General features: G+C 39.4%; 2 protein-coding genes across 9 annotated transcripts in view; one reads left to right on the forward strand and one right to left on the reverse strand.

The window, feature by feature from the left end:
* Window positions 1–24,891, reverse strand: part of RUNX2 (runt related transcription factor 2) — a 292,780-nt gene that overhangs the window by 229,917 nt on the left and 37,972 nt on the right. The window lies entirely within an intron of this gene.
* SUPT3H (SPT3 homolog, SAGA and STAGA complex component) overlaps window positions 7–24,891 on the forward strand; it is a 429,703-nt gene continuing 404,818 nt past the window's right edge. For 2 of the 4 annotated variants that reach the window (XM_019537136.1, XM_019537140.1), the window contains exons 1-2: window positions 7–67; window positions 14,981–15,084. In XM_019537136.1, coding sequence (XP_019392681.1) covers window positions 14,981–15,084 — 104 coding nt within the window. In that variant the 5' untranslated portion in view covers window positions 7–67. Of the gene's footprint in view, window positions 68–6,040; window positions 6,142–10,055; window positions 10,149–14,980; window positions 15,085–24,891 lie in introns of those variants that run through there. The other 2 variants (XM_019537139.1, XM_019537137.1) reach the window with 2 other exon arrangements.

Here is a 24,891-nt window from a genome sequence, read left to right on the forward strand (position 1 = left end):
CCCCTGCCGCGCGCTTCCCCGTGGGGCACTGCTGGGCGCTGGCCCCCAATGCGGCTGCTTCTGGGGGGTGAGGAGCAGCCTCCCCATCTGAGCCACCTGTGGGGCCATGTCAGAGCCCGCCCCCCCCCAGCCTCTGCTTCCTCCCTCAAAGCATTTGAGGGCGGCTCATTTTGGGGCTGTTGATCTTGGGGGTGCTGGTTGCCTGCAAGGCCGATGGGTTTGAATGGCAACAGCAGCTGTGAACAATGTGGGCGCCCCACGCAGCTGGGCGCTGGCGACAGGATGGTGGGAGCGGGGCTCCCCGAGCCCTCCGTCCCCTCCTGCCGGGTCTCGTCCTGGTTGGGGGCTGGATGGGACCGTAGAGGGGTTGGCCCCTGCACGCGGGCACCAACGACCGCTGGGTTTTTGGAGGGTTGTGTTGCTCCCGGCCCTGCTTGTAACCAGCTGCCTCTGCTTTTCTGTGAACCGCTTATAAAGGACCACGCTCTGACTTCTTCAGTCGAGTTTAGGTTGCAGTTTGGATAGGGACAGCCCTGCCTCGGACAGGGGTTGGACTAGTTGGTGGTTTTCATCCCGCGGTCCCCTACGTCGGCAAAAGATAATGATGATCCAGCAAAAGTATGCCAATACCCGTGTGTATGATACAAAGGTGTCCATGCTTCCGTTCAAAATTTACCAAGGGGTACACTGGGTGCCTCCATTCAATGCTGGGCACCTCTGTTCAAAATCTTTAGGGGTCCACAGATGGAAATAAACTGAAAACCACTGGACTAGACTTCTGGAGTCCTTCCTAGTCCTGCTTCTCTAGGACTTTCAGTTAAACTGGAGTCAAGGCAGCACTTGGCCTAGGGAGTGCTAGGCCTGCTTGACTTTTTCTGCTGCTGTCTTGAGACTGTGATAGTCTTTGTCCCACAACCGTTTCCAGGCATGTTTTATTTAAATTGTGGGTGGTATTTATTTTATATAGGAAAGCCCCCAGATTCAGTTCTGATATCAAGCTACCTGTTCCCACATTTGCAGTGTTTAATAACTTCTGATGTCCAGAGGACTCTGTTTTTTTGTGTTGGACTTCTCCATAAATTTTCAGGGCCTTTTATTATCTTTTACTAAATCTGTTATACTAGTCTGTTTGTTGCCAGTCCTAGAAAATTTACAAACACATCACTAAAATCTTTGAACTGTGGATGGAAAGAACAACAAGATACAAGGTAGAGTGTGTGTGTGTGTACACAAGGTATTTTGTGTGTGTATAAACTGGGCAGACAGGGTTCTTTGGGTAACTTCTAGTATCTATTTGTTACTGTGGATTCCTATTTGAAATCCCTGGGTATATCTTGTGAATTGTGTGCATCTTTGCACATCTAATAGCATTAGTATTGTGCTGCACCCTTAAAAGCATTTTGTAGCATGCCATGGCACCCTGGCTTGAGAATCACTGAGATAGTGACAATATTTCCTGATTTTAGTGGGTTTAGGTTAGGCCTTGTGTTGCCAAGTTGGTAACTGCCATTTGGAACAGGAGTCTCTTTTAATGATTTTTTTTTTCATCCTGCTTATGGTTGCTGCATTAGTAACAATGGTGGTGTTCCAATTAGTGTTGCCAACTCATAGACTATTCGGTGGTTTTTCCTAAATCCGAGCTCCTGGAATTTGATAATTTTATTTGGGTGAGTGAGGGGGGAGGAGGTCAAACCATTCATACATTTCTATTCCTGAAGATTCTGGTTGAATTGTGACAAAAGTATATCCTACTGACTCGGAAGTTAGGAAGCAGAAAAATGAAGCCCAGTTTCTTGGGGAGGGGGAGGTGTTTGAGTGAGGAGTTCTTGAACACTCAATATTGGCAATACAGCAGGAGATTTTTATAGGATTTGCTGGCCCTTGAATGCTTACAAACACAATTAAAGCATCTCAAAGTGTCAGAACCAGCTGAATTGCTCTTACGGGCTGATTTTTTTGAATAATATAGAATTTAACTGCCTGAAATTTGATTAGTCAGTTAGTAACTTGTCAGCATAAGGAAGCTATAATTTTGTAAACTACACATGCTTTAGCAATTATATTTTCATAATAATCTTAGACATCATTGAATGATGGTTTGGGTGTTGATGCTACTTCTACATGATACCCTTAAGCAATGAGACCTGCTAGACAGTGTGTTACTAGGTGATTAGAGTGCACCTCAAAGGGTGTTTTAAGGCACTGGGCCAAACCTAAAAAGTGTGATAATCCCACAGAAATTAATTGTTGATGCTATTGTGAAACACAAGGAGGAAAAGCAAACTAGTTAGACCTGTGCTTTCCACTGTATTGGGCATTAGTGCTTTGATTATGAAAGCACAGATAGCAAGGCAGAAATCTGTCTAGAGTACTATAGGTATAAAACAGCAATTCTCACTATAATATTCTTATAGCCTCAGAAACCTTTTATAATCAGAACACCTTCTTAAAATTCGCAACAGAAAAAAGCATGGAATGGGTAGTAAAAGAGGGGGGAATGCTTGGGGAAGGCAAGAAGTTAAAATGGGATATATACTGTATATACTGTAACAACACACGCCTCAAGTTTTCCAGTAGCATAGTCATTTTTAAAGCTATGAAACACTTCTTTTGGAGGATAAAGTAATAGCTTTGTGGATTATGAGCAGCACTGGTAGTAAGTACATAAAAGAGTGAAAAAGTGAGGAAAAATGGAGGTGGAAGCTGATGAGCAGGGAGGATTGATGGGCCTTAATGGCAAAGATAGAAGCTTGTGTTTTGTGTGCTAGACTCTGCAGGGACACTGGAACAGTGGTTTTCAACCTGTGATCCACAGATCCTGGGAGGCTGCAGATTATGTCTAACAGGTTCTGGAAAGATGATTATGATCAGTCGAAAGTATGTGAATACCCACACTTACAATTCAAAGGGGTCTGCACTTCCATTCAACATTTTTTTAGAGGCCCGCAAATGAAAAAAGGTTGAAAACTGGCACACTAGAAGTATGAAGAAAGGAAGGTGGTATCCAGTAATCATCCAGGAAGATGATCTTAGTAGTGTTTTGAAAGCCATTGAGGAGAGAGTAAAATTGCTCCTGTTGAGGTACAGGGGACGAGAAGGTGACAAAAAAGGTTGAAAACTTGGAAAACTGAAGCTAAAGATAAATGTGCACAGTGAGGTCACGTTTTTCAGATTACTCCAGTCTTGGCTAAGAATCTTAATCTTAAATTAACCTTTGGGAACTCTGCATTGATGGAACAGGTGAATGTGGAGCACAGTGGTGGACTGGATATTCTTGTTAATGAATGCAGGAGAAGCTCAGGTTAGTTATCAGGAAGAACTTTCTCACTAGGAGAGTAGTAAAGCCCTGAAACAGGTTACCTAGAGAGGTGGTGGAAGCTCCATCCTTAGAGGTTTTTAAGACTTGGGTTAGATAAAGCCTTGGCTGGGACGATCTAGTTGGGGCTGGTCCTGTTTTGAACAGGGGGTTGGACTAGATGTGACCTGGGGTTTATTCCAACCCTCGTTTTTGGTGCACAATGACAATCAAAGCAAATGAAATGTTAGGATGTATAAAGAACAGGCCAGAAATACTAAATATGCCATTATATGATGTTGCGATGCTCCCTTCACCTGAATATCCTGTGTTTATTTTAGGTTGCTCCATTTGAAAAAGAGCTAGTAAAAAATAGAAGTGGTTTAGAGCAGTAGTCTTCAAACTTTTTTGATCGTGCACCCCTATCAGTAAAAAATTTTTGAGCACGCACCCCCAATATATATGTTGCAATACCCTGAAAGCGAACAAACGAGTGAGGGCGCCACTGTCGACCCCTCCACATTGTGGAACTCCCACTCTTCCCTCAGGATACCTTGTGTACTATACGTGACATGCGACCATCTGACATACGGGCGCCAGTGTCAATCCTTATATTTAAATATTAATTAAGCTTAATTTCTTTCTTATTTTTTTAGATAAAAAATAAATATAAATTCTAGTATTTTCTTCCCGCAGCCCAATGGATTGTCTTGTGCACCTCCTGGGTGCGCGCACCCCACTTTGGAGACCACTGGTCTAGAGAAGTGAACAAAACATAATTATGCTGGGTAGGCTGTAGTCCAAATTAAAGAAAAAAAAATTACGCAAATTCAGTGGCAGTAAATCGGAGGTGGAATAAGCTGTAAGGTTAGGCTTGTAAATGGTGAAGTGTAAAATGTCATCTTTTTAACTGCCGACCAAGACTGTCTAGATAAACTCTCAAAAGACAAAGTCTGCGTTGCTGTCACGTTCCATAAAGTGTTTTATAGTAAGATACTCTGCGGTAGAGCTAACTCTTTGACAGAAAAAAGGAAAATTAGGTGATAGCTTTGAACCTTACAGTGGTATTTTTTTTTTTTTTAAGCTTTAGACTATGCTATACGCTAAAACACTCCTAAATGGTTTTATGTACTCAGAAAGGCAAAATGCTTAATTGGTTATGCCGTTCAGGATTTGGCCACACTATATCATGCTAGAATTAAGGCTTTGAGGCCAGCCTCTACCCTTAAACTGGCAGGCACTGCTCCTGTTTACGCTACTGGAAGTTGCCTGTGGTTACCTGGGAGGGAAAAAAATGGCTGTTATGATGCACATTTCTGTGTCCATAAAGTAATAAGCTAGACTTACAAGGCCACCAACAGAGCCCAAGTTTTGAAAAACTTGGAGAAAAATGTGGCATGCAGCCTTCTTGTCTTTTATTTTTTTGTGTGCACCAGTTCCTCTGCATCTCTTATAAGGAATTCACCAATATTTAGCATCCAAAATTGAGGATAGCACTTAAACTAGGCAGAAGTAGGAAATTACAGGAAGTTTGCAGTCTCAGATTTCTTGAGCTGGGCTCTTTACCGAATATTTAGTCTTTGTGCCAGTTTAATACCATTGGTAGGAGGCAAGGAAAAATTTTTGGTGCTTAATTTGTAGTGCCAGCATCAGCATAGACGCAACACATTGAAGAGAGATGGCAGAAGGTTTAGATTAACCCCTGCCTTCTCCTCTTAACATAAATATAAAGATGTCTGCTTCTGGCATTTCAAATTGAACCTCAAGAAAAAAATTTCTGTAACCTTATCAGTATCTTATACTACAAAATCCTGCATTCATTGTCTGACTTTTCATCTGGATATCTGAAACCCATATATGTTTTAGCAGAGGGCCTAGACCTTTGTAAGGTGATTTAAAGAATATTCATGCAGCATTCATACTTGGAAAAATTGCAGCTTTAAAATAGGGGCATAGGAGGAAAGTTGGATTTGTTTAATTTAAAAAGATAGATTCATGGATGTCTGGGTCTGAAGGGACCTTAGCAGATCATTGAGTCCGACCCCCTGCCCCGGGCAGGAAAGAGCACTGGGGTCAGACCACCCCAGCCATGTGCATGTCTAGCCTCCTCCAGGGTTGGGGAGAGCACCACCTCCCTTGGAAGCCCATTCCAGATTTTGGCAACCCTTACCATATAGGGATGAAAGATTAAATGGTTTCTAAAAGTGCAAGTTTTTAATGCTTGGGGGATGTGGTTTGGTCAGGTCAAGCTGATTTCCAACCCCCCCTTCCCCCGTTAAAGTATTTGCAAAACTGATTAAGAAGGAGAACTTTTGTTGCACCCATCTCTCTTGAATCCTATAGTCGTAGTGTTTCTTTCAGACTTAAATTGTCTTGAGGAAAATAAATATACAAAGAGACTTTTGTCCAGCACGATCCATATAGACAGCTAATTTGGGGATTGTGGAGAGAACAGTTTTGGAAGAAAAAAATTAGTATCTAAAACTTATTCTTGCATAGGTACATGTTGTTCCTACTGAAGTCTTTTGGGACTGCATCTAGAGGTGGAATTTAGTCCACAGTCTATGCAGGATAGATGTCTTGGAGTTGAAAAGTGTATTGTGCCCTGCTGGCCTTCTGAAATTCACATAGCTTTTTGAATTACTGAATTAGAGTAGATGATGGGCTTGCATGATTTATCTCACTAGTGGAAAAGAGGAGGATGCTTGTGGAATCAGTGCACCAGGCTGGGCAGGACTTGGAGCACCCAAACATGACTTATGAGACAAATGAAGATTGGCCGTTTAGGCCACTGCTGTATCCAAGGTCATTGTTGAATTGGAAGATGGTGCACTGCCGAATGGAAAGTAATTTTTTTTTTTTTTTTTGGTTTTGTTACTACCTTGAAAGCAGTAAAATAAGAATTTAATGCATCAAATAATCAGAGGAGGCAGTAAGAACAGCAGATGTAATATGTTCTTTACTGGCATGAATTCTACTACCAGCATATGCGTTTTGTTTTATACTTCTTCATAAACTAATCAGAAAGAAGGCTCAGATTACTTTGATAACATCCCCAGCTTTGAACAACATTATTGCATACAGACGTGATGCAGATGTCATCATTGTCTGCTCGCAGACTGCTGCTACTTCCAGATCCGTTCTCACAAGTAATTGGTTCATCTTGAACTCTGTTCTTTTTGCATTATCTGCTTGTCTAATAACAGGAGTGGTTGGTCTTACTTTTACCTCCTACATGCGATTACATGTATCATCTAGAGTAGAACTCTATTGGTAATGGTCCAGGTATCAGCAGAACAGTTTATACTTAAATCTTGATAAAGGAGTGTTGTATCTTATGCAATGGCTACGTGTCAGAATTGGCATTTCTAGCATTTGAATCATACTTTTGTTATATATAGCTAGGTCACTTTACTCTAGAACATCTTCATTTTAAACCTGCTAGAGCACCTCCAGGAGAATTTAAGTAAAAGCTCAGATGTTAGGATCTTGGGTTTCAGATTTCAGATCCTTTTGGAAGGAATAGAGCATAAGTGAAACACTGTGTCTTCTGATGTATACTTTGCATACCCCTTTCTTTCTCTCCCAGCTGTCTGTCTTTTGTTGATACTTTTTTTGGAAGTTAGGTTATGCTTCTGAAACCATTTTGTGTGTATCCATTTAATAGAGCTGATTTTTGGATGACAGCATAAAATCAAAATCCTGAATACGTGCAGTTAGTTAAAATGTTCCTGTACTGTAAGAAGCAGGGACTTTTTTTACACTGTTTACTGCCTAGTCCTGAGCACGTGCATACAATAGGCTCAAAAGTGGCTTTTTTAATTTTTTGACTGAAGTCATAATATAGACTAAGAGAGGTGGCTACTGGCTAGCCTGTGGCACATGCCAAAAAGTGGCATTGGTAGCCTCTGTGTGAAATATGGCATATCAGGGAGGGGCAGGAAGTAGAGTGGCAGATATGGCAGGAAGCAGAAAGTAACCCGTAGGGTTGGGCAGGAAGCACAGGGCAAGAAGCAGAAAGCAGAGCAGCTGAGCGGGCAGGGAGGGAGTTCAGAGTGGCACTTGGTAAGCAAGTGGAGCTACTTTGTGGCATGTCTCCCAAAAAGAATTACCCCACTGGACTAGGATACTGAAAACAAAAACACTGATTTTAATAAAGTATTAGTTAAGAATCATCTGAGCATTCAGTGGTTTCCTTCCTTCCTATTTTGTTTGAGCTTTATGTAAGTAAAAATATGTCAATCCTTGAAGTTTTTGCATGATTTCAGATGATATGCAAAATCCAGTTATGGAAGAAACAAAGGGGAGGGTCTGACGCAATACCAAATTTAAATGTGGGTCTGCAGAATTGGTTTCAGGGCATAAAAAGTGTTACTGTTATGGTGAGGTAGGAGAGTAGCATACACAATCTCTATCTAATGCCATGCTTACCTTTACCATTAGCTTTTAATTTTTTCAGGAACTTGTAAATTTTTATGATTTGCCTCTTTTACCTTTAATAGAGGCATGTAACCTAGTTCTGTCACCTCGTAGGGATGTAAATTAGAGTTAACTAACTGACTTCAAAGATATTACATAGGTGTAACATTAGTGTGCACAGGAGAAGAGTCGAACTCAAAGAGCCATAAAAATTATCCAAGAGATGATCATAGTCTTGTTAAAAAAATGTTATATTAGAAAATATAAATAAAATGCTGAGTCTCATGTCAGATTGTTACAGCTCAGTTGTGTTAAAAAGTCTTTTTGATGAAAGTTTTTCACATTGTGAAAGAACATTGTAGTTTAATCTGACCAGATTCAAACCCTGTTGTCCTTTCCCTAGTTGCAGAGTGAGAGCTATTGAATGAATATTTGGCTTTCTCTGGTTACGTCTAGGTTTATTTTATTACTCATTACAGTGAGTTGCAGGGATCTTATTCTGTAACCTGTGCTTTTGAAGTTGCAGGTCTCCTTGTGAAATCCTTACACGATAGTTTTGTGCAGTGACTGCAGGCATCAAGTACCTAGGTTAAGAGAAGGATATGCTGACCATGTTCTTTTTTGAGGACCACAAGACTTTAAAACCAAGTGCATCTTCACACGTGATGTGACAGCTCACATAGTTAATATTCATGGCACAGTGTAGAGCCAGTCTATTTACCCAAGTTTGGGGAGGGGCAAAATGCCATCCCTTGTATATTCGTTACTCAGACCCCTGAGCCAGGAAAATGATTCTCAACCAGGGTGTTGCAGCACCGTAGGGGTACCTTGACATCCTTTCAGGGGTGCCAGGTAACACTAACACTGAAGTGTGCAAACATGATTCACAAGATAAAACCCAGAGATTTCAAATAAGAATCTGTAGGGTTAAAAACATTCTGACCTGTTTTGATCCAAGTTTTTTGCGAGAGAAAAAATCCTCTATTATTTTTTCTGAAACAGAAAGCTGGCATTTTTTTGAAGGGTGCCTCAGGCCTACGATTGAGAACTACTAGGGTTTGCATTTTACCCTGACAATTAACCAACCACAAACGTAGTAATATTGCCGGGAAACTCACAGTGAGGGAATGGACAGCTACACACCAAATGTGTCCCGACATATTCTGCTTCAGTGACAACCACTAGTTTAAGCTTAACCAGAGAAGACTTAACGTTTACCCGCTGAAGACTGGGTGATATTTCCTTCCCTCCCCCCATGGTTTATGAGTGAGAGTTGCTAGGCTTTTTCTGACTGATTGTGATCGGGGTGGTGCAGACGGTCAAAAAACCCAAGGCTGAATTGATTCAGTCTTTGCAGGTTAGTCTAAGCTGCACATAGATTGAATTGATAAGCAAGTGAACAGACATTCACTTTTGATTCCAGAAAAACAGACATCCACAGGTCTGCAGTGGCCCAGGGCAGAAGCTGGGGGGTGCTAGAGCATGCCTCCCTGCTTGGCTGGAGCAGACAGCTTGGGCCATGGCTAGCCCACCCACCCTGAATGTTGGGACTTGAGGTGGAGGTACAAAGAAAGCATCCTGGGAGGCTGGGGGACTGTGCGCTGACTTGAATCTGACAGGGGTCTAGGACAGAAGTTCAGTAAACTGATTTAACCTAAATCAGCCAAGTCTGATATTACATCCATCCAGGTTTATCTTAAACTGGTTTTGGGCATTTTGAAAGCAGTTTATGTGCACTGAACCTCTGTTGTGTTACACGTTTGAACTGGTTTCCGATCATTTTTATACTGGTTTATGTGTAATTTCTTTCCTACCTTATATGGAAAACTCCCAGGCAATAGCACCCACAAGCTGACTATGCTGCTGTAAGCATGTTGCTTAAAGAGGAAACAATATAGCTACAACTCTGTAGGACTTGGGCTGGGTTAGTTAACACAGCTGAGTGATGGTGCTAGTTAGCTCACCCTCAAGCAAATTATTAGCCTGCTTGTATAGATTCAACTATGCTTCTCTTGCTTTAGGAAATAGCTTGTGTGTGTGCTTTGGTGCTGCTTTGCTGGGACCATGTTTACTGCATGGGTATAGCCTATATTAAAGGTTTTGAGAGATTGTGATGAATGCTACTATGTACTTTCATTGATAAATGTGTATATATATAAAAATAATTTATAATTAAATATTTTGAATATCTTTTTTCTTTTAAGACAAGAAGCCAACATATCAGATTTAGCTAGGTATTCATAATTAACCGTTTTAACTAGTGTTAATCATAAGTTATTTTCTACTTGCTAGGGTTCATGATTAAACTAGGGCATGTTGAAATCATCTGTGACCTGATCTGAACATCTGAATTCATTTTGTAGAATATGGCAAACAGCTGCATTTCAATTCAAAGCTAAAACAACTGCAGTACATTGACCCATTGAAGATTACAGTAGGTTTTCAATTCCATGTTAGCTGTATTTATTGGGGAAAATTGATTTAAGTGTGCTTCTGCTTCTGACTGATTCTCTCTCTCTCTCTCTCTTTTTTTTAATGTCCGGAAGAAAGGAAATAGGACATGCAGATGATAGGACTTTGATGTGTAAAGGAGTTAATTATCTAAACCATCAAACAAAACGTAGGCTGGGGAAGTAATTATTTTAAAGGGTATGATGGGGCCTGATGAGCTTTTGGTTTCTCATGTCAAGAAAAATCTGTACACCTGCTTGATTTGAAAGTTAAATAATTTGGTTTCAGTAGGAAGGCAGTGGCTTTAATGAACTATTAGTGGGTAGGCCTTTAGTTCTCCATCCTGCATATATTTACGCAGGTAAGTAGTCCTGTGTGCCATAATGATGCTTTTGTGTAAATGTTTGCAGGGCTGGAGACTTGCTGTGTAATCACCCTAAAACAAAAACTGGGAATAAGGTGACATTCCTAAAGTCCCAGCACTGGGTGCAAACCTTCCTAGTGGTGGAGCTTATGTGTACAATTATTTTCACAAGCCTTGTTCAATTTGGCAAGATTATACATGTGTGTCTAACAGTACCATCAGTTTTAGATATTTTAATATTATGATTTGCTTAATTCTGATTTTGTATAAGAAAAAAATCCTTGGCTTTTAGTTCTTGAGCCTTACAGGTCCAAGTGGGTTTCTACCCCTCCTCTCTCCTTCCTTCCTTCCCTCCCTCTCCTTTCTTAGTTTTTTTTAAGGCTTTTTCCAGTCTGAAGGCTAAGAATATAGAAATTTTGAAAATTGTGTATATACATGTTTTTAGTAATTAACATTAAATATTCAAAGTTACAAACAGTAAAATTCTTTAAACCAAAGTAAATTACTGTATCCTTCTTTTAAATTGCCACAAAGAGCCGAAGTCATGGAACAGAGTCCTGGTAATAAATACTTTAAAAAAAGAAGCCCTAGATAAACCGATTAGTTCTTAACTTACTAATTTAAGTGTATAGCTAGTATGAATATTCATTAACTCCTGACCTGTTCCTGGCCTGTGAAAAGACTCAAGTTTGTGTGTACCCTTTTAAGTGATTGCAGTTACATTTCAGTGGGGGTAAATGTGTTTGCTAGGGTTGGCAGGATGGGGGTGTAATTTACAGTTGGCCTGAAAATAAGCAGAAATCCATTTGCAGTGTACTTTAAAGCACTGATATAGATGAATTTAGTTAAGTATTTAGACATAGGTTTATATTACATTTTTTTTTTTCTGTTCATGATTGGGGATCCAGGTTTTCTGTTCACGACAGAAAAACATGGAGTTCCCCTCTTTTAAGGGGGAAAAACATGGGAAGCAACAGGTTTCCCCTTGCAGTCTGGCAGAGTTCCAGCCTGCAAGGGGCTGTTTGGGGGTGGGGGTGGGAGGAGGGTGATCAGGTAGGGGTGTGCCTGCACACATGCACTTAGCAGCCAGGCAGCGTGGAGAGCAGCTCCCCTGTAAGTAAGCCTATGGAAGGGGAGGGGAAGGGGAGATTGAGGCCCCCATGGGGAGGGAGGGAGTAGGGCAGGGCTGGGGTTCTGTCCAGCCAGGGCAGTGCGTGGGGCTGGGGCGGGAATGCGTGTCTGCAGGGCCTGGCTAGGGGGAGGGACATAGCCACTGTGGCTTGTCCAGGGGCAGGGGCTTCCCTGCCACTGCATGCACTCCTGGGGAGGTAGGCAGTGGGGGTGGGGGCACATGCCTCCAGATTTGTGCACCATGGCAAGGTTGGGGACATGGAAAGCTGGGAGTTCAGGGGGCTGTAGGTTGGGAGTGAGGGGCATTGGCAGGGCTGGGGGCTGTAGGTTGGGAGCGAGGGGCACTGGCAGGCCTGGGGTGTGTGGGTCTGGAGCAAGGGGCACTAGCAGGGCCCAGGAGCTGTTGGTTGTGAATGAGGGGCAACGGTAGGGTTGGAGGGCTGGGAGGCTGTGGCTTGGGAGTGAGGGCTGCTGGCAGGGCCAGGGGACTGCAGCTTGGGAGTGATAGGCATCAGCTGGGCTGAGGGGCTGTGGGCCAGGAGTGAGGGGTAAAGGCAGGGGCAGGGTGCTCAGCACAACAAAGCAGGAGGGGAACTTGCGTGTTGGTGAATGAAGGGCCGGGGGAGCTCTGATTTTTTTAATGGTAAACCCCTCCAAATATATAGATATTTAGAATGTATTTTATTATAATGATTGAGACACTGGTAGGCTTCCGAATTGCTTTCAAGTTGTAAATATATCACTAAAATATTGTGTTCAACTGGTACCTATATATATCATGGCATTTCATTTTAATCACAGAAAAATGGGGTTTTTGAGGTGGTTAATCTGAGAATTTGGGGTTTTTATCAGAAAACTGGTGATTTTTAAACTAAGAAAACAAGGATCCCTGTATGATGCAACTCCATGCTGTTCATTCTTGACTTAGAATTACCTGTTTGGGTTTTTTTTAACTTTACCCTTTGAAAATGTCATACAAAATAGTTAATATGCTTTCTTAAAATACTGTATTTTTAACATGGATATAAAATGTGGTGGCAGATCAAGTTTTGATGGATACCATGGTATATGCTTGTATGCTTTTTTTTCTTTTCTTTTCTTTTTTTTTTCTTTTTAAAGCCTTGGTTAAAGATAATTTTAAATGGCCAAAGGTCTGATCTCTTTAGAGGTTTCACTAAACCCAAGTGATAGCAACATCTGCTTTGTATTATCACAGCCACTGCTACTCTTAATAACATAAGAAATGAGTAGAATAAGTAAAAGTTTACCAGCTCTGGGCGATCCAGAAAAATAGGAGAGAGTGAATGTATTGGGACTATCTCTCATTTATCAGGAGATGTCCTTTTCAGCAGTTATTTCCTGTTCTTGCAGTAACAGGACATTGACAGTGTCCTCATCTGCTTTCTTCACTTGTGTCAAGGTCAGGTGTTTGTGATGTTTTGGGCATGTTGCCTGGTAGTTGTTCTCAAAGTTTTTTTTAAACAAACACTTGTCCTGGATGGTTTAGGTAGGTATGATGCTGCCTTCGGCTGGGGTTTGGACTAGATCTTTTTTTTTTTTTTTTTCAAACTGGGATACCTGTACCTCTTGGGGAGGTGGTGATGCTTTGCTATAATTTTAATTTATAGTGGTAAGTAACAGTGTTGCTACATGTTGCTGATAGCTATATGCAGAAGCATCAGGCGTGGGGGATATGAGGTGGATGGGTATGCAGCCAAAAACTTTGAAAACCCCTGGGCTAGATGACATCCTGAGGTCCCTTCCAGCCCTTATTGTCTATCATGTCTGCATTGTGTAGTGTTGCTAAGTTTTAACTGTTCTATGGGAAAATTAGGACACCTAGTAGTGTAGTAGGAAAAAAATAAGGCAGCTACTGCTTAGTCAGTAGACCTAAACTTTGAAAAGGTTTGACTTCATTGGCTGTAATGAGTGATGTTTAAGTTGTGTGCATTTAGCATTTGACCTCTGTTAAATGGCGGCTAGAGAATCATGTTTCTTTGATCAGTCTTTCAGTAAATTGTCTCTAGATGATATGATTTAATGATATTTAGACCTATGTCTCTTGCCTTAGATGAAACATACATGTATTAAATTAGTGGATGATAAGACAGAAGTAGAACTATCCAGGCTTCAGGTGGAATTTTTTTTTTAAATTTCGAAGGGTTTCTGTAAGAGAAAAACATCAAGCCTTAACTTAATTGGAGGCATTATTTTAAAATTGCTTATTGATAATCTTTTTGCTTTAGATGTGATTTAGGCCTGTATATAAAGCTGAAGAAGTCTGTGTGATTGATCTGGATGAGTATCAGTATTTATGAAAGCATTCACATCCCTGACTGTTTTCTGCCAGGTGGGGAGGAGTGTTGCATATTTTTTGGTAGGATTCATTCTTGCTTCTGTTAAATTTGGAAGCAGGATTGAGGACTTAATGAACAAGTTATGTATAGCAGAGGTTTCCAAACCTTTTCTTATTGCATACCCCATACAAATTTACCAGATGCCCACGTACCCCTACGAGGATATGCTTTATAATTTAACCCCTTAAATGCTAATTTATTATTAAAATGACAAATCTGGCATTACACAATTTCTCCCACATACCCCCCAGAGCTATCTTGCATACCTCAGGGGTATGTGTACCAAAGTTTGGGACCCTTCTGGTCTACAGAATTGGGATGCCGTACAGGTTTAAATAATATTCTCGTTGCAAGATTGGGCCTATGAAAAATAAGAACGTGAAGCATGACTGTGATCGCTTGAGCAGGGATTGAGATAATCTTGCCATGATATTTCTAATTTTTTTTGGTGATTATACTGTATTAAAAAATGTGAAGATGAATACAAGGCCATTCTGCATACATGGCCAATGACTGAAGATTGTGTTTTGTATTCTGTAGATAATGTAGATGGCTGCTGAAACAAGCTTCGTTTTGCTATTCAAAAGGCTTTTATCTGTAGAATTTTTAATTTCAAATCTGACAATTTGTTTTCTTTCTTTCTAAATCCCTAATGTAAAACAAATGTACATAGTGGTAGTTAAGGTGAAAGACTATTGCAGCTATTACCAACTCTTCTTATGTACCTATTTAATAAAATAAACAATGTGGCTTTCCCAATTTGTCCTTTTAATAGAGAAAATAATTTTCTTGCAGTGCTGAATAAAAGACATTATGAACTTCAGCATGAAACATAATAGTAGGCTGGATATTTTAAACCACATACACTTTGTGAAGTGGTTTATAATTGTTACCATTTCCCATATGCTCTATTTATTAAATTAAAACATTTGCAAGCTCTATTGTTTCTTTCTGTTTACTCAGATGAGCAATACTGCAGCTAGCCCGATGTCAACTGTTGCCTCTTCAAGCAGTGGAAGGGGGATAGGAAAATCAACAAGCTTCACTCCTGAACTGCAAAGTATGATGTAAGTAAACTCTTTTAAAGTATCTTTGACCATTTATATTTTTAATATGCCTGATTGTCATTTTACAAGAGAAGATGACAGATGAACAATAGCGAGATATATATATCTAATAAAAATAAAGAAAATCCTGTTAAAGGAACATCTGAACACCTATTTTTATACATGGCAAGTTGAGACCCTACGCTTCTTAATTCATCATCAAAAAGGGTAAGACAGTGTTGACACAAACTTATTTTTAAATGAGCAGCTTTTCACTGAAGTCCTGCAATAGGGTTTTGGTAATCATGCAGAGAGGTGCGTTACCTGGGAAGAAAATAAAATGCTCTTTATGATGGAATTAATGTATGTGGGCCAGTTGGAACTGAGTACATTTTGTTCCATGTTCTAAAATGGTCCTGGGATCTTAGGAACTGGGTTCATTACAGTTATAAGCTGTGATGTGAGACCGTTCTGTATCTTTCTAGATGTTTAAATACCCCATTCACTCAGTCTTTAAGATTGCATAATGGGGAAGGTTCCGTACCTAAGGCTCTGTTCAGATTGATTAGTGGCCTACTGTACTGGAATGGGTTGCAAATGTTGCTCTGGTGGAAGACAACTTATTTGTCAGAGCTTGACCTGCCAGTGCATACTGTTTTTTTTCTCTTTTATATGGGTCCAGGACATGTTGATTTGTAGACGCGGGGACGAACTCATAATAATGAGGTCCTCTCTCTGTGGATCAGTGTTCCTGATTTATCAGGCAGTTTAAAGAAGATTTCATCCCAAGGCTGGAGGATATGTATCCCTCAAAGCTGCAGATGGAGAACTGGGCTTGGCTCAAGTCCAAATTATGTGGAATTTTTTTATGAATGCATGTTATCCAACAGGGAAAAATGGGACATGTGGGTATACATTGCTGAGGTCAGCTTTACAGGGAAGTTTTATTGTATGAAATCTTGTTGGAGCATCTAGAAGGATTTATTTTTTTCCTGTTGATTCCTCCAAACTGAAAGTGTGGCAGAGAAAGCTAGTACTGGAATGCTGAGAAGTAAGCTCATTCTTTTAAAAGATAATGGCCATCTTTGGCTCTCTTCACTAAAGTCACAGCTCTGGAAAGTTATTCGTAGTGACACATGTAAGCTAGGGTGAAACAGTCAGATGGATTTAACAGGGAATATATTTTGGGCTACTAATCTTTACTTTGGCAGAACCCTTGAAATCACTAAGCAAAGGGCATTTGAAAGCTGCTTTGTGGCTTCTCATGCATCTTCAAATTTTAAGTCTTATTAAATTAGGAACAATAACTAAAAAGTCCATGTTTTAGCTGGTCACTTAAGAGCTATATTCTAAACAAATGATATTAAAAAAAAAATTGTGGAGTGTAGATGTTTTCCTTTCAATGATTCCAAGTCTAAACCTGACACTGTCTCTGAGCATTTTTACTGCAACAGAAACACATAATATCTGAGCAGTAATATACCTCATTAGAAAAGTTAACCCAGTAACTTTTGCTCTGTTTTCACCTCCCCAGCCCAATCTCCTGTTTGTTAAGGAGTTCAGTTTAAAAATGTATTTTGAGTCATCTTGAACTTCCAGGTGATAGCTTGGCTGACTCTGGCTGCGTTTGTACATTAATGGAGGACAGCTTGCTCCCAGCTATGCATAGGATCATAATATGCTTTCTACTGTTTCCTGAAGTATGCTGTCTGTATTTGGCAGTTTAGATGGGATAAGTTACCTGCTTCTTTGGAGAGGTAACATTCCCGAAGTAGAATGAGATAAAGGTGGGAGTTCTGGAACATTGTAGTTGGGCACCTCATTGTGATGTTTTTCACTGTGTAGCTGAAATGGGGAAATAGCATTGTTTGTTTTTCATTTTTTTTAACCATCTTTTGATGTAGAAGAGTCTGCCTGCTTGCTACAAATGCAGTTATGAGGCATCTGCTATTTTGATTTATTTTTTAGTTGTACTATGTTTGTGATGCATGTGGCCATATGGCGCCTTTATTACTATGCAGTCATGTAGTACTTTTGGAAGTACTAAACGTCACTTAGTGTACTCCTTTCTGGAAGTACTAAATGATGGTGCGGTAACAACCCAGCCCCTACTGCACCATGGCAGTTGCACATGGTTATTTTTTTGCTGCTACATCACTGTAGCAGTGCGCTATAATAAGGGAGTGTGTTGCTACAGATTTTGTCCGTTAACGTTATGTCGCCATAGTGTCAGGTGTAGATGTGACCATTGAAAAATGCATGAATTTTTTGGGAGAAAATACATATATATACACTAAATGGAGAGTAGACTGGTTGCCCAGGGGGAGAGCGAGAGAGATATTATTTTTAATGGAGAGTAGGCTATGCCTAGGGAACCAAATGTAGTTGTGCAGCTTTTCAGGTCAGTAGCTGAGGAGCCTGTTTTTTATTTAATTGTATGCTTCCTGATTAAGTACTTTTGAAACTCCCCTCCCCGCCAGTATACACATGATTCCTGTTGGAATATAGAAGTTATTGTTGGCCATATAAATGGAAGAAACAGACGTTTTCCTTCTGTTTCAGACCTGGTGCAGTTACTACTTTAAAAGTCATTGACTTTTAAATAAAAAGCTATTGACTTTTATGACTCTTATGTGTTCTGGGATAATATTTTTCATAAACAGCTCCATTGACATGGTAGGAACTGAAGAAATTCTTCCAGCACTATCATTTTATTAAAAAAAAATATTTTATTGTTAGAAAAAAAAATGTTTGCCTGGGATGGATCATAGAGAAATTGCAGCTGTTTCTCTTGGCATGTGTATTATGATGAAGTTACCACTTTGTCAGAGCCCAGAAAGTTCTTTTAAAATCTGAAATTTTTTATAAGCTACATTCTTTGGGAAGCTATAGGTTTTTCTTTTAAATGGTTTGTAACAGAGTTACGCTGACATCTTAAGATCTGCAGAAATGTTGGGAGGGTGGAGGAATACAATGTATAAAATAGAGAACACTTTTAAAATGGAATTTAAAAACCGAAGAGAAAATAATATTAGTTGCAGGATCACCTCGACTGGTCAGTTTATAGGGCAGTGGGGGCCGTCCTTTTTGGCAGGCGTGCCACAAAGTGAATGAAGTCCCTCCTCTGAGTGTCACTCTGATTCCCCTTTCCCTGATCTGTTGTCCTGCTCTCGCCTCCCTGCCCTATCTGCTGGCTGCATGTGCCACTTACGGCATGGATGCTGAGGGTTGGGCACCCCTATAGAGAGTGTTCTTTTGAGAAGTTACTTGCCATTTTGCCTAAAGTTGGCTGTACAACAACTAGAAGAGTTGTGGTTCTTACAAGTAAGGTATAAGGTGCCTCATGGGTTTCTGTTCAGAATGGCTTCTGATACCTGGTGCTAGCAGTGAAGAGTGTGCCATTGTTGATGGGCACAGAAGAAAGAGGTGGAAAGATGAAGAAGTGGTTGTTTGGGGCAAAGCAGTCAGTTAACTTGTTAGGTGGGCCAGACTGATCCAGTTAGAGGTGGGAAGGTGGTTGGGTGCAAGGGCCCAGCTGTCACTGCTGCTTTTTTCCCATGGTGGTGTGGGAAAAGTGCCTGCTGCTGCTGCTTCCTGTGGTGGCACAAGAAAGTGACTGCTGCCAAAGTCTCTTGTCTAGGGGACAGATAAAACTGTTCTGTGGGCTAGATCTGGTCTGCGGGCCATAGTTCGCCAACCTCTGTCTTTTTTTTTTTTTTACTACTGTTACTCTAATTCAATGAGTTATGTTGTGCAGTTCTCTCTCTCTCTTGCTATAGATACAAGTCATAGTAATCATTCAATAATGTTAATAGGCGTTAATAAAAAAAAAAGTTTACAAGTATGAATTGGCATAATCAGTACTTTTCCTTTCCTGCTATTATAATCAAGTGCGTTTGTGATGGCAAGTGTAGCAGATATACAATTAATAAATATTGAACTGTAGTAGTTTAGAAAAACAACAGCTTGTTTTCAGTAGGTCTGTTAATTTGCTATCCAATGGTATGTCCTGAGGACAGACATGGAAATGAGATTAGATTTTTTTTTTCTGTTGCTTAACATTGCTTATGACAGTTGGATGAAGCAGAGCTAGAAATTAGTCCTTTATACCACCTGGAGCTCTGAATTTCCAGGTTGTTAACAGTTCAAGTCTTTTATCTGGTTGCAAGTTTCATGTAGGAATTGTTAATGGGGGGCGTAGGGTTGGGAGAAAGCATGCTGGTTGTCTGAATGACTTGATGAGGTATACAGTATCATTAGCTGCCACTTTCTGATGAAACTGGTACTGTTTTCTAAAAGTTGGTCCAGAGCTAATGAACAGAGAGAACTATACAAGTAGGTCTGAAGTTCTCTTAGCGTGATTTCACAGCCTTCTTCACCTTGCTCCTGAGTAAGAAAATACTATCCTACTCTGTTCAGTCCTCAGCAGCTAGCTCTTGGGTTGTCTGATTCAGAAGTGTGTATACATCTGTAATTTTCAGCCCGTGAATAGTACCTTTTACTCTTAATGATCATGTTGAATGTATACACATATATACCATGGGTATGCATGTCAGTGTATCAGAAAAAGTAAAAACAAAAACAAAAAACAAACAAACAACCCCCCTCCCCCAAATTAAAGTGCATAAGAATACCTCTGGATATAAATCATATGTTTTTTCCAGTGATCAAAGTACGTTTTAAAAACACAGCGGTGTGTGTTGTTAAAAACAAAAACAAACACTAGTAAAATATTTTCCAGTTTTTCTGTTGATGTTAGTGCTAATTAAAGTATTTGATTAAAGTACCTGAAGATTTTTTTTATCATCAATTTCACTATTAATACTAAATCAGGGTTAATAGCAGCTACAAACTAATTACGTTCTATATTGTTAATTTTGTCATATTTATGTACATTTTTTCAGGTGTAGTTAGTAGTTAAATCACTGACTGATTTGGAGACATGGAGGTAAATTAAAGAAGTGTAGCAAGCTGCTCTAGGCCACACACAAACACACATGTAAAAAATATTTGCAGAGCACTTGACATTGATATGTTTAGCTTTTAATCTTTGAAGCTTTTGTAATTATTGGATATTTGATCTTGTAAACATTTAAAATAACTTAATGCTATGTAGATTTTCTTTGACTCTCACATCCTTTATTTGTATCTGAGTATATGACTAGGTAACCTTAGAGCTTTTTGTACAGCAGTAAGTGTTAAAAAGTAATATAAAGTTTGAGCAGATCTAATGCACTGTGTTTAGCTTGGTCTTATATCATTTCATTTGGCTGATCTACATCCTGTTTCCAAACTGTTACCTTCAGGTCAGTTAGATTTTAAATTATAGCTTCAGCTCAGGAGACCCACAGCCATGATGGTGATTTTCATAATACGCATGTTATTTGGTCCAAGTCATGTGGATGTATGAATACAGTATGACTTTCTGGAACATGTCACATTCTAAATATTTAACTTGCACAATTTGGAGCAAGTTCCAGAGGATTATTTTAATTGAGGTGTCTTGACTTTTTATTGTTCATAAAGCCAAGATATCCAAAAATTGTAAAAAAAAAAAAAAAAATAAAATTGTAAGTGCATTAGTCTTTTGGGTATAAAAATTGAAAATGATTACTATCTCAGGCTTTATCCAGTGATAAACATCTTAACCTTGCATTCTTTATGCATCCAGGTCTTTTGGGAGTTGAGTTTATTGGGAATGCTATGTGTCAGTGAAACTATGAAAAAGTTAAATTATCTAAAAAGTATTTTTTTATGTGGCAAAGCTGCTTATTATGATTACTGTAATTATAGTATATAAATACCCGTACAGTACAAATCGAGGCTGTGATTCTGCAAATACTTATTCAGATATTTATTTGATTTTCTATGCCACCCTCCCCCAGAAAGGCTCAGGATAGCATACAATAAACCAGATAAAATATTAAAATAAGAGATAAAACAGTTGCCTTCCCTCCATCTCCCAACATTTAATCCTGCCTGGTAAAAGCTTGTCCCTGTAAGTATGTCTTGCACAGCTTTTGAAAGATGTCCAGGTTCAGGCTGTTTTCAAGGGGAAAAGGGTTTCAAAGCTGACGAGCAACTACTAAGAATGACCTCTCATGTACTTTTGCCAAATGAACTTAACTTAAACTTTTACACATGTGAATAATTCCATGGAAGCCAAATATCTCCAGGATTGAATTATCATTTCTTTAAAGGCCATTGAATTGTGCCAGTTTAAAATAGCAAATTCAAATTTAGTGTCAGTGTCTTTTTGCCTAGCCTCTTATTGCAATTGTTCTTTTGCTGAAAAAAGCAAGTGGAGGAACTCCTGTGCACAGACTCGCTTGAAATCATTGAGTCTGCAGGCATATAGAAGGATCTAAATGCCTGGAGTCTTTTGCTGAAACAGGGCCTTAAATAGTACTTAAATATGATAGTTTTCTGACCGAAAAATTTTATTCAGTAAAACTGCAAATGACAATGAAACCAAAGCTTTCCTGAGGCTATGTAATAGAAGTGATTTGGCAAAAGGAGAAAAACTTTTGTAAGAAAAAGAGATGAATGCTTCTAGAAAGTTTGGGTGGCAAGACGGCTTCCTTAGCAGCTTCAAAAGGGCCACTTGGGACAGTTTACAGGTTTGCAGTCTTTGCAAAGTTTTCAGCGTTTCTAACAAAACACTAGGAAATGTACTGCAGGCAATAATTCTTCACTGAAAAAGAGGTTGACTGGATGACCTAAATTGGGTTTTCCATTTCTTAGCTTTCTGTTTCCTTGATTCAGTGGTATTAATCTCATGGGAGATAAATTAAAAATAATGTGAGATTTAACATTTTTAATAAGGAGACACAATTTAGAGCGTGTTCTTTCTTCACAAAATATAGTATAAATGAAATTGCAAAATATTCATGTTAAGTTAGTAATTCCATGTTCAGTTATTGTTGATATGCACAAACAGTTTAGTTTATAGTCTTCTGATGTATGATATCAGAAACACTTTTTGATATAAGATTTCCTTATATATATAATTCCTTAACTTTAGCTCTCTTATACTTTGTATTATGCACTGTCCCAGCTTCCGCATGTTAGAGGCAGCTTTATTTTCAACATGTATGATTTTAAGTCCAACAAATACATCTCTAATTACTGCTCTTCTAATATGTAAAAACAACTTTGTTATCCTGTGCATGGTAAACTGTGTCAGCTTGTGCTATCCTAATTTAACATTGAAGGCACTAGAAAAAATGTAACATTTTGGTATTTTTAAGTAAGGATTTCTATTTTACTCTACATCTGTTGTCAAAATATTAATATTCTTTAAATGGATATTATACATTGAGGTTTTTTCTCAAAGTATGAAAGTATAGTACAGTGGCTTTCAACTGTTTTAGACGCAAGGCAGCCCCTGGAAAATGCTAACTCTTAGGTTTTCCTTGTTTTTTGACCATGATAAAATAACAGAGCAGTTTTTATATTGCAAAGAATTCAGGAAGACCACAACAGAATTCCTGTTTGAAATTTCCTGAATTTATCTTGTGAACCATGTTTGTACACCTACCAGTGCTAACGTGGCATGCTAACATTGTTTGTGTGGCACTCTTGAAAGTCACTACTATTCTTGGTAAGAAATTGGCTTCTAATTCTGAATCATTATTTTACTATGAGTGAGAATCCCAGGATAGGTTTGCCTGTTCCCTTTAAGACACTTGTGTGGATGCTTTTAATAATTTATCTGGGGGCTGGACTCGATCCTCCAGGGTCCGTTCCAGCCCAGATGTCTATGAAATCTATGAAAATCTGAGTATCTGCTTTATGTTTGAAATAGAAATTCAGTTTTTTCCCCCCTCCTCCTTTCTCAGCCTGTAGGAGAAATAGATCTTGGTCTGTCCCCATGCCACTCTTTCTTCCCTCCTTATTCTTATTATTAATTACATTTATTTATGGAAAACTAAACTGAGAATTGCTGAACACTGTTGCTGGTCCAGTCTGTAGTATTAACAGATTAATCATGAAAGTAAAGCAAAAGTATACTGAAAGCATTGTTTGCCACTGCTATGCTGAATTTACTCAATCTCTCCTCCCCTAGCAAGTAGGCACTGACAGAGTTGACTTGCCTGAATGATCTTCTTCTACCTGAATATTAATGTCCAGAGTGTGGTAAAAGTATTTGGATAAATAAGGAATAAAGGCCAGAGTTATAAGTTCCTAGCCTGGGAATGTAATTAGGATCGCTAATGCTGCAAACCTGTATCTCAATATCTCATACATAAGCATCATGACCCTAAGTGAGATTGTGGCTCTTAAGAGTGGGGCTATGAGCTTTGGAGAAACTTGGGTATAGCACTCAGGGTTGCATTGGAGGTTGGGTTGAAAATTTGACTAAAAATGGGGTCTTCCACACACACAGATTGGGCACCACTGCTTTTATACATTTGCAGTTCATGTTAAATCTGGTACTTTTTAAAAGCTAAAACTACAGGCCATGTTTACACATGTCCTTTACTATGGAGTAAAGTGTCAGTCTCCACGTGAGATGGTATTAGGTTGCAGTGTACTATCTTATGCCAGCATAATTTACTGCAATTAAATGCATGTGTCAACACAGACTGTGGACATAAAGTATGCCTGAGTAGCCCATCTAGTCAGGGTTCAGACTCTTGCCTGCCATCTAGCCACACAGCTCTGAACTTTCAGCACCTTTGTACCCTAGCCAGCCCCTCTGCCACCCAAGGTCACCATACTGGAGCTTGGGGCTGACCCCCCTCCCCCTCCCCGGTGTTCCTTCCCAGCCTGGGCCTGCTCTACCCTAGTTTAAATTGCTGCTGTCCCTGGTACATCTATAGATGCTGCACCCGGAAGTAGTTTAATTTGGTTTAAACTGCTCTGGAGTTTATTGCGTCATATCAGTTTACATGTATAGATGTACTCGCAGATGGTCTGTTAGCTTTACTTGGGTAACACTAAATTAAGTTAATGCATGAATCTGTCATGTTTTGGTTTGTATTAGAGTGTACCTGCTAGGAAACTGTAACATTAGGCCCTATAGAAAGGTCTACAGTATGTAAGTGTATGTATAAAGTAGCATCAATTGGCAGCACACGCAAGAGTTAAGATTAACTTTCAATTTCCTGTCTAACCAACTGTTTTGCAGTTGCTTATAACTTTTTTGACAGATGTTTTGGGCAGAAATGTTAGTCCAAATAAACTTTAAAAAATGTAAAATTGATTCAGCTGTTTTTAGGTTAAAGAGAATAAACTTTCTTTTTAGAAGTGTATGATGAAATAACTCAAAGGGTTAAAAACAGAAACTTTTTCTTAAAAACTCATTTGCAGATCTGAAAAAGTTCCATGGCTTTGTTTATTATAGGAAAAACGTACTGGTTTAACTAAACATTTTAAAAATCAATCTAGCTGCTTTAAAGAAAATACTTAATGTAGGCAGCCCTCAGACCCCTTTAAATGTATCTGCATGAGGGGTTTAGATGTAGTAAATAGCTCAAACTTAAACCTGTTTTATTATAACAGTGCAGTTTCTCTAATAAATAAAAGACCCTGGTTTTGAGCAAATCAGTCCTGCACATTTAGGCTAGGGACAGAAATGACACACAAACTGAAATAAGTGATTGGAAACCGGTTCAAATCTGTAACACGACAGAACAGAAGTACACATAAACCACTTTAAAAATGGCTGAAACTGGTTTAAGATAAACCTGGATGGATGTAGGATCAGGCTTTAAACTGATTTAGGTTAAATCATTTTATTGAGTTTCTGTCCCAGATCCCCTCCTGATTCATGTCATCTCAGTCCCCTAGTACCCCAGGATGCTTTGCACCATCCCTGCAGTA

The sequence above is a fragment of the Crocodylus porosus genome, unplaced genomic scaffold (assembly GCF_001723895.1).
Source record: "Crocodylus porosus isolate Cpor-Errol unplaced genomic scaffold, CroPor_comp1, whole genome shotgun sequence".
Classification (NCBI taxonomy): domain Eukaryota; kingdom Metazoa; phylum Chordata; order Crocodylia; family Crocodylidae; genus Crocodylus; species Crocodylus porosus.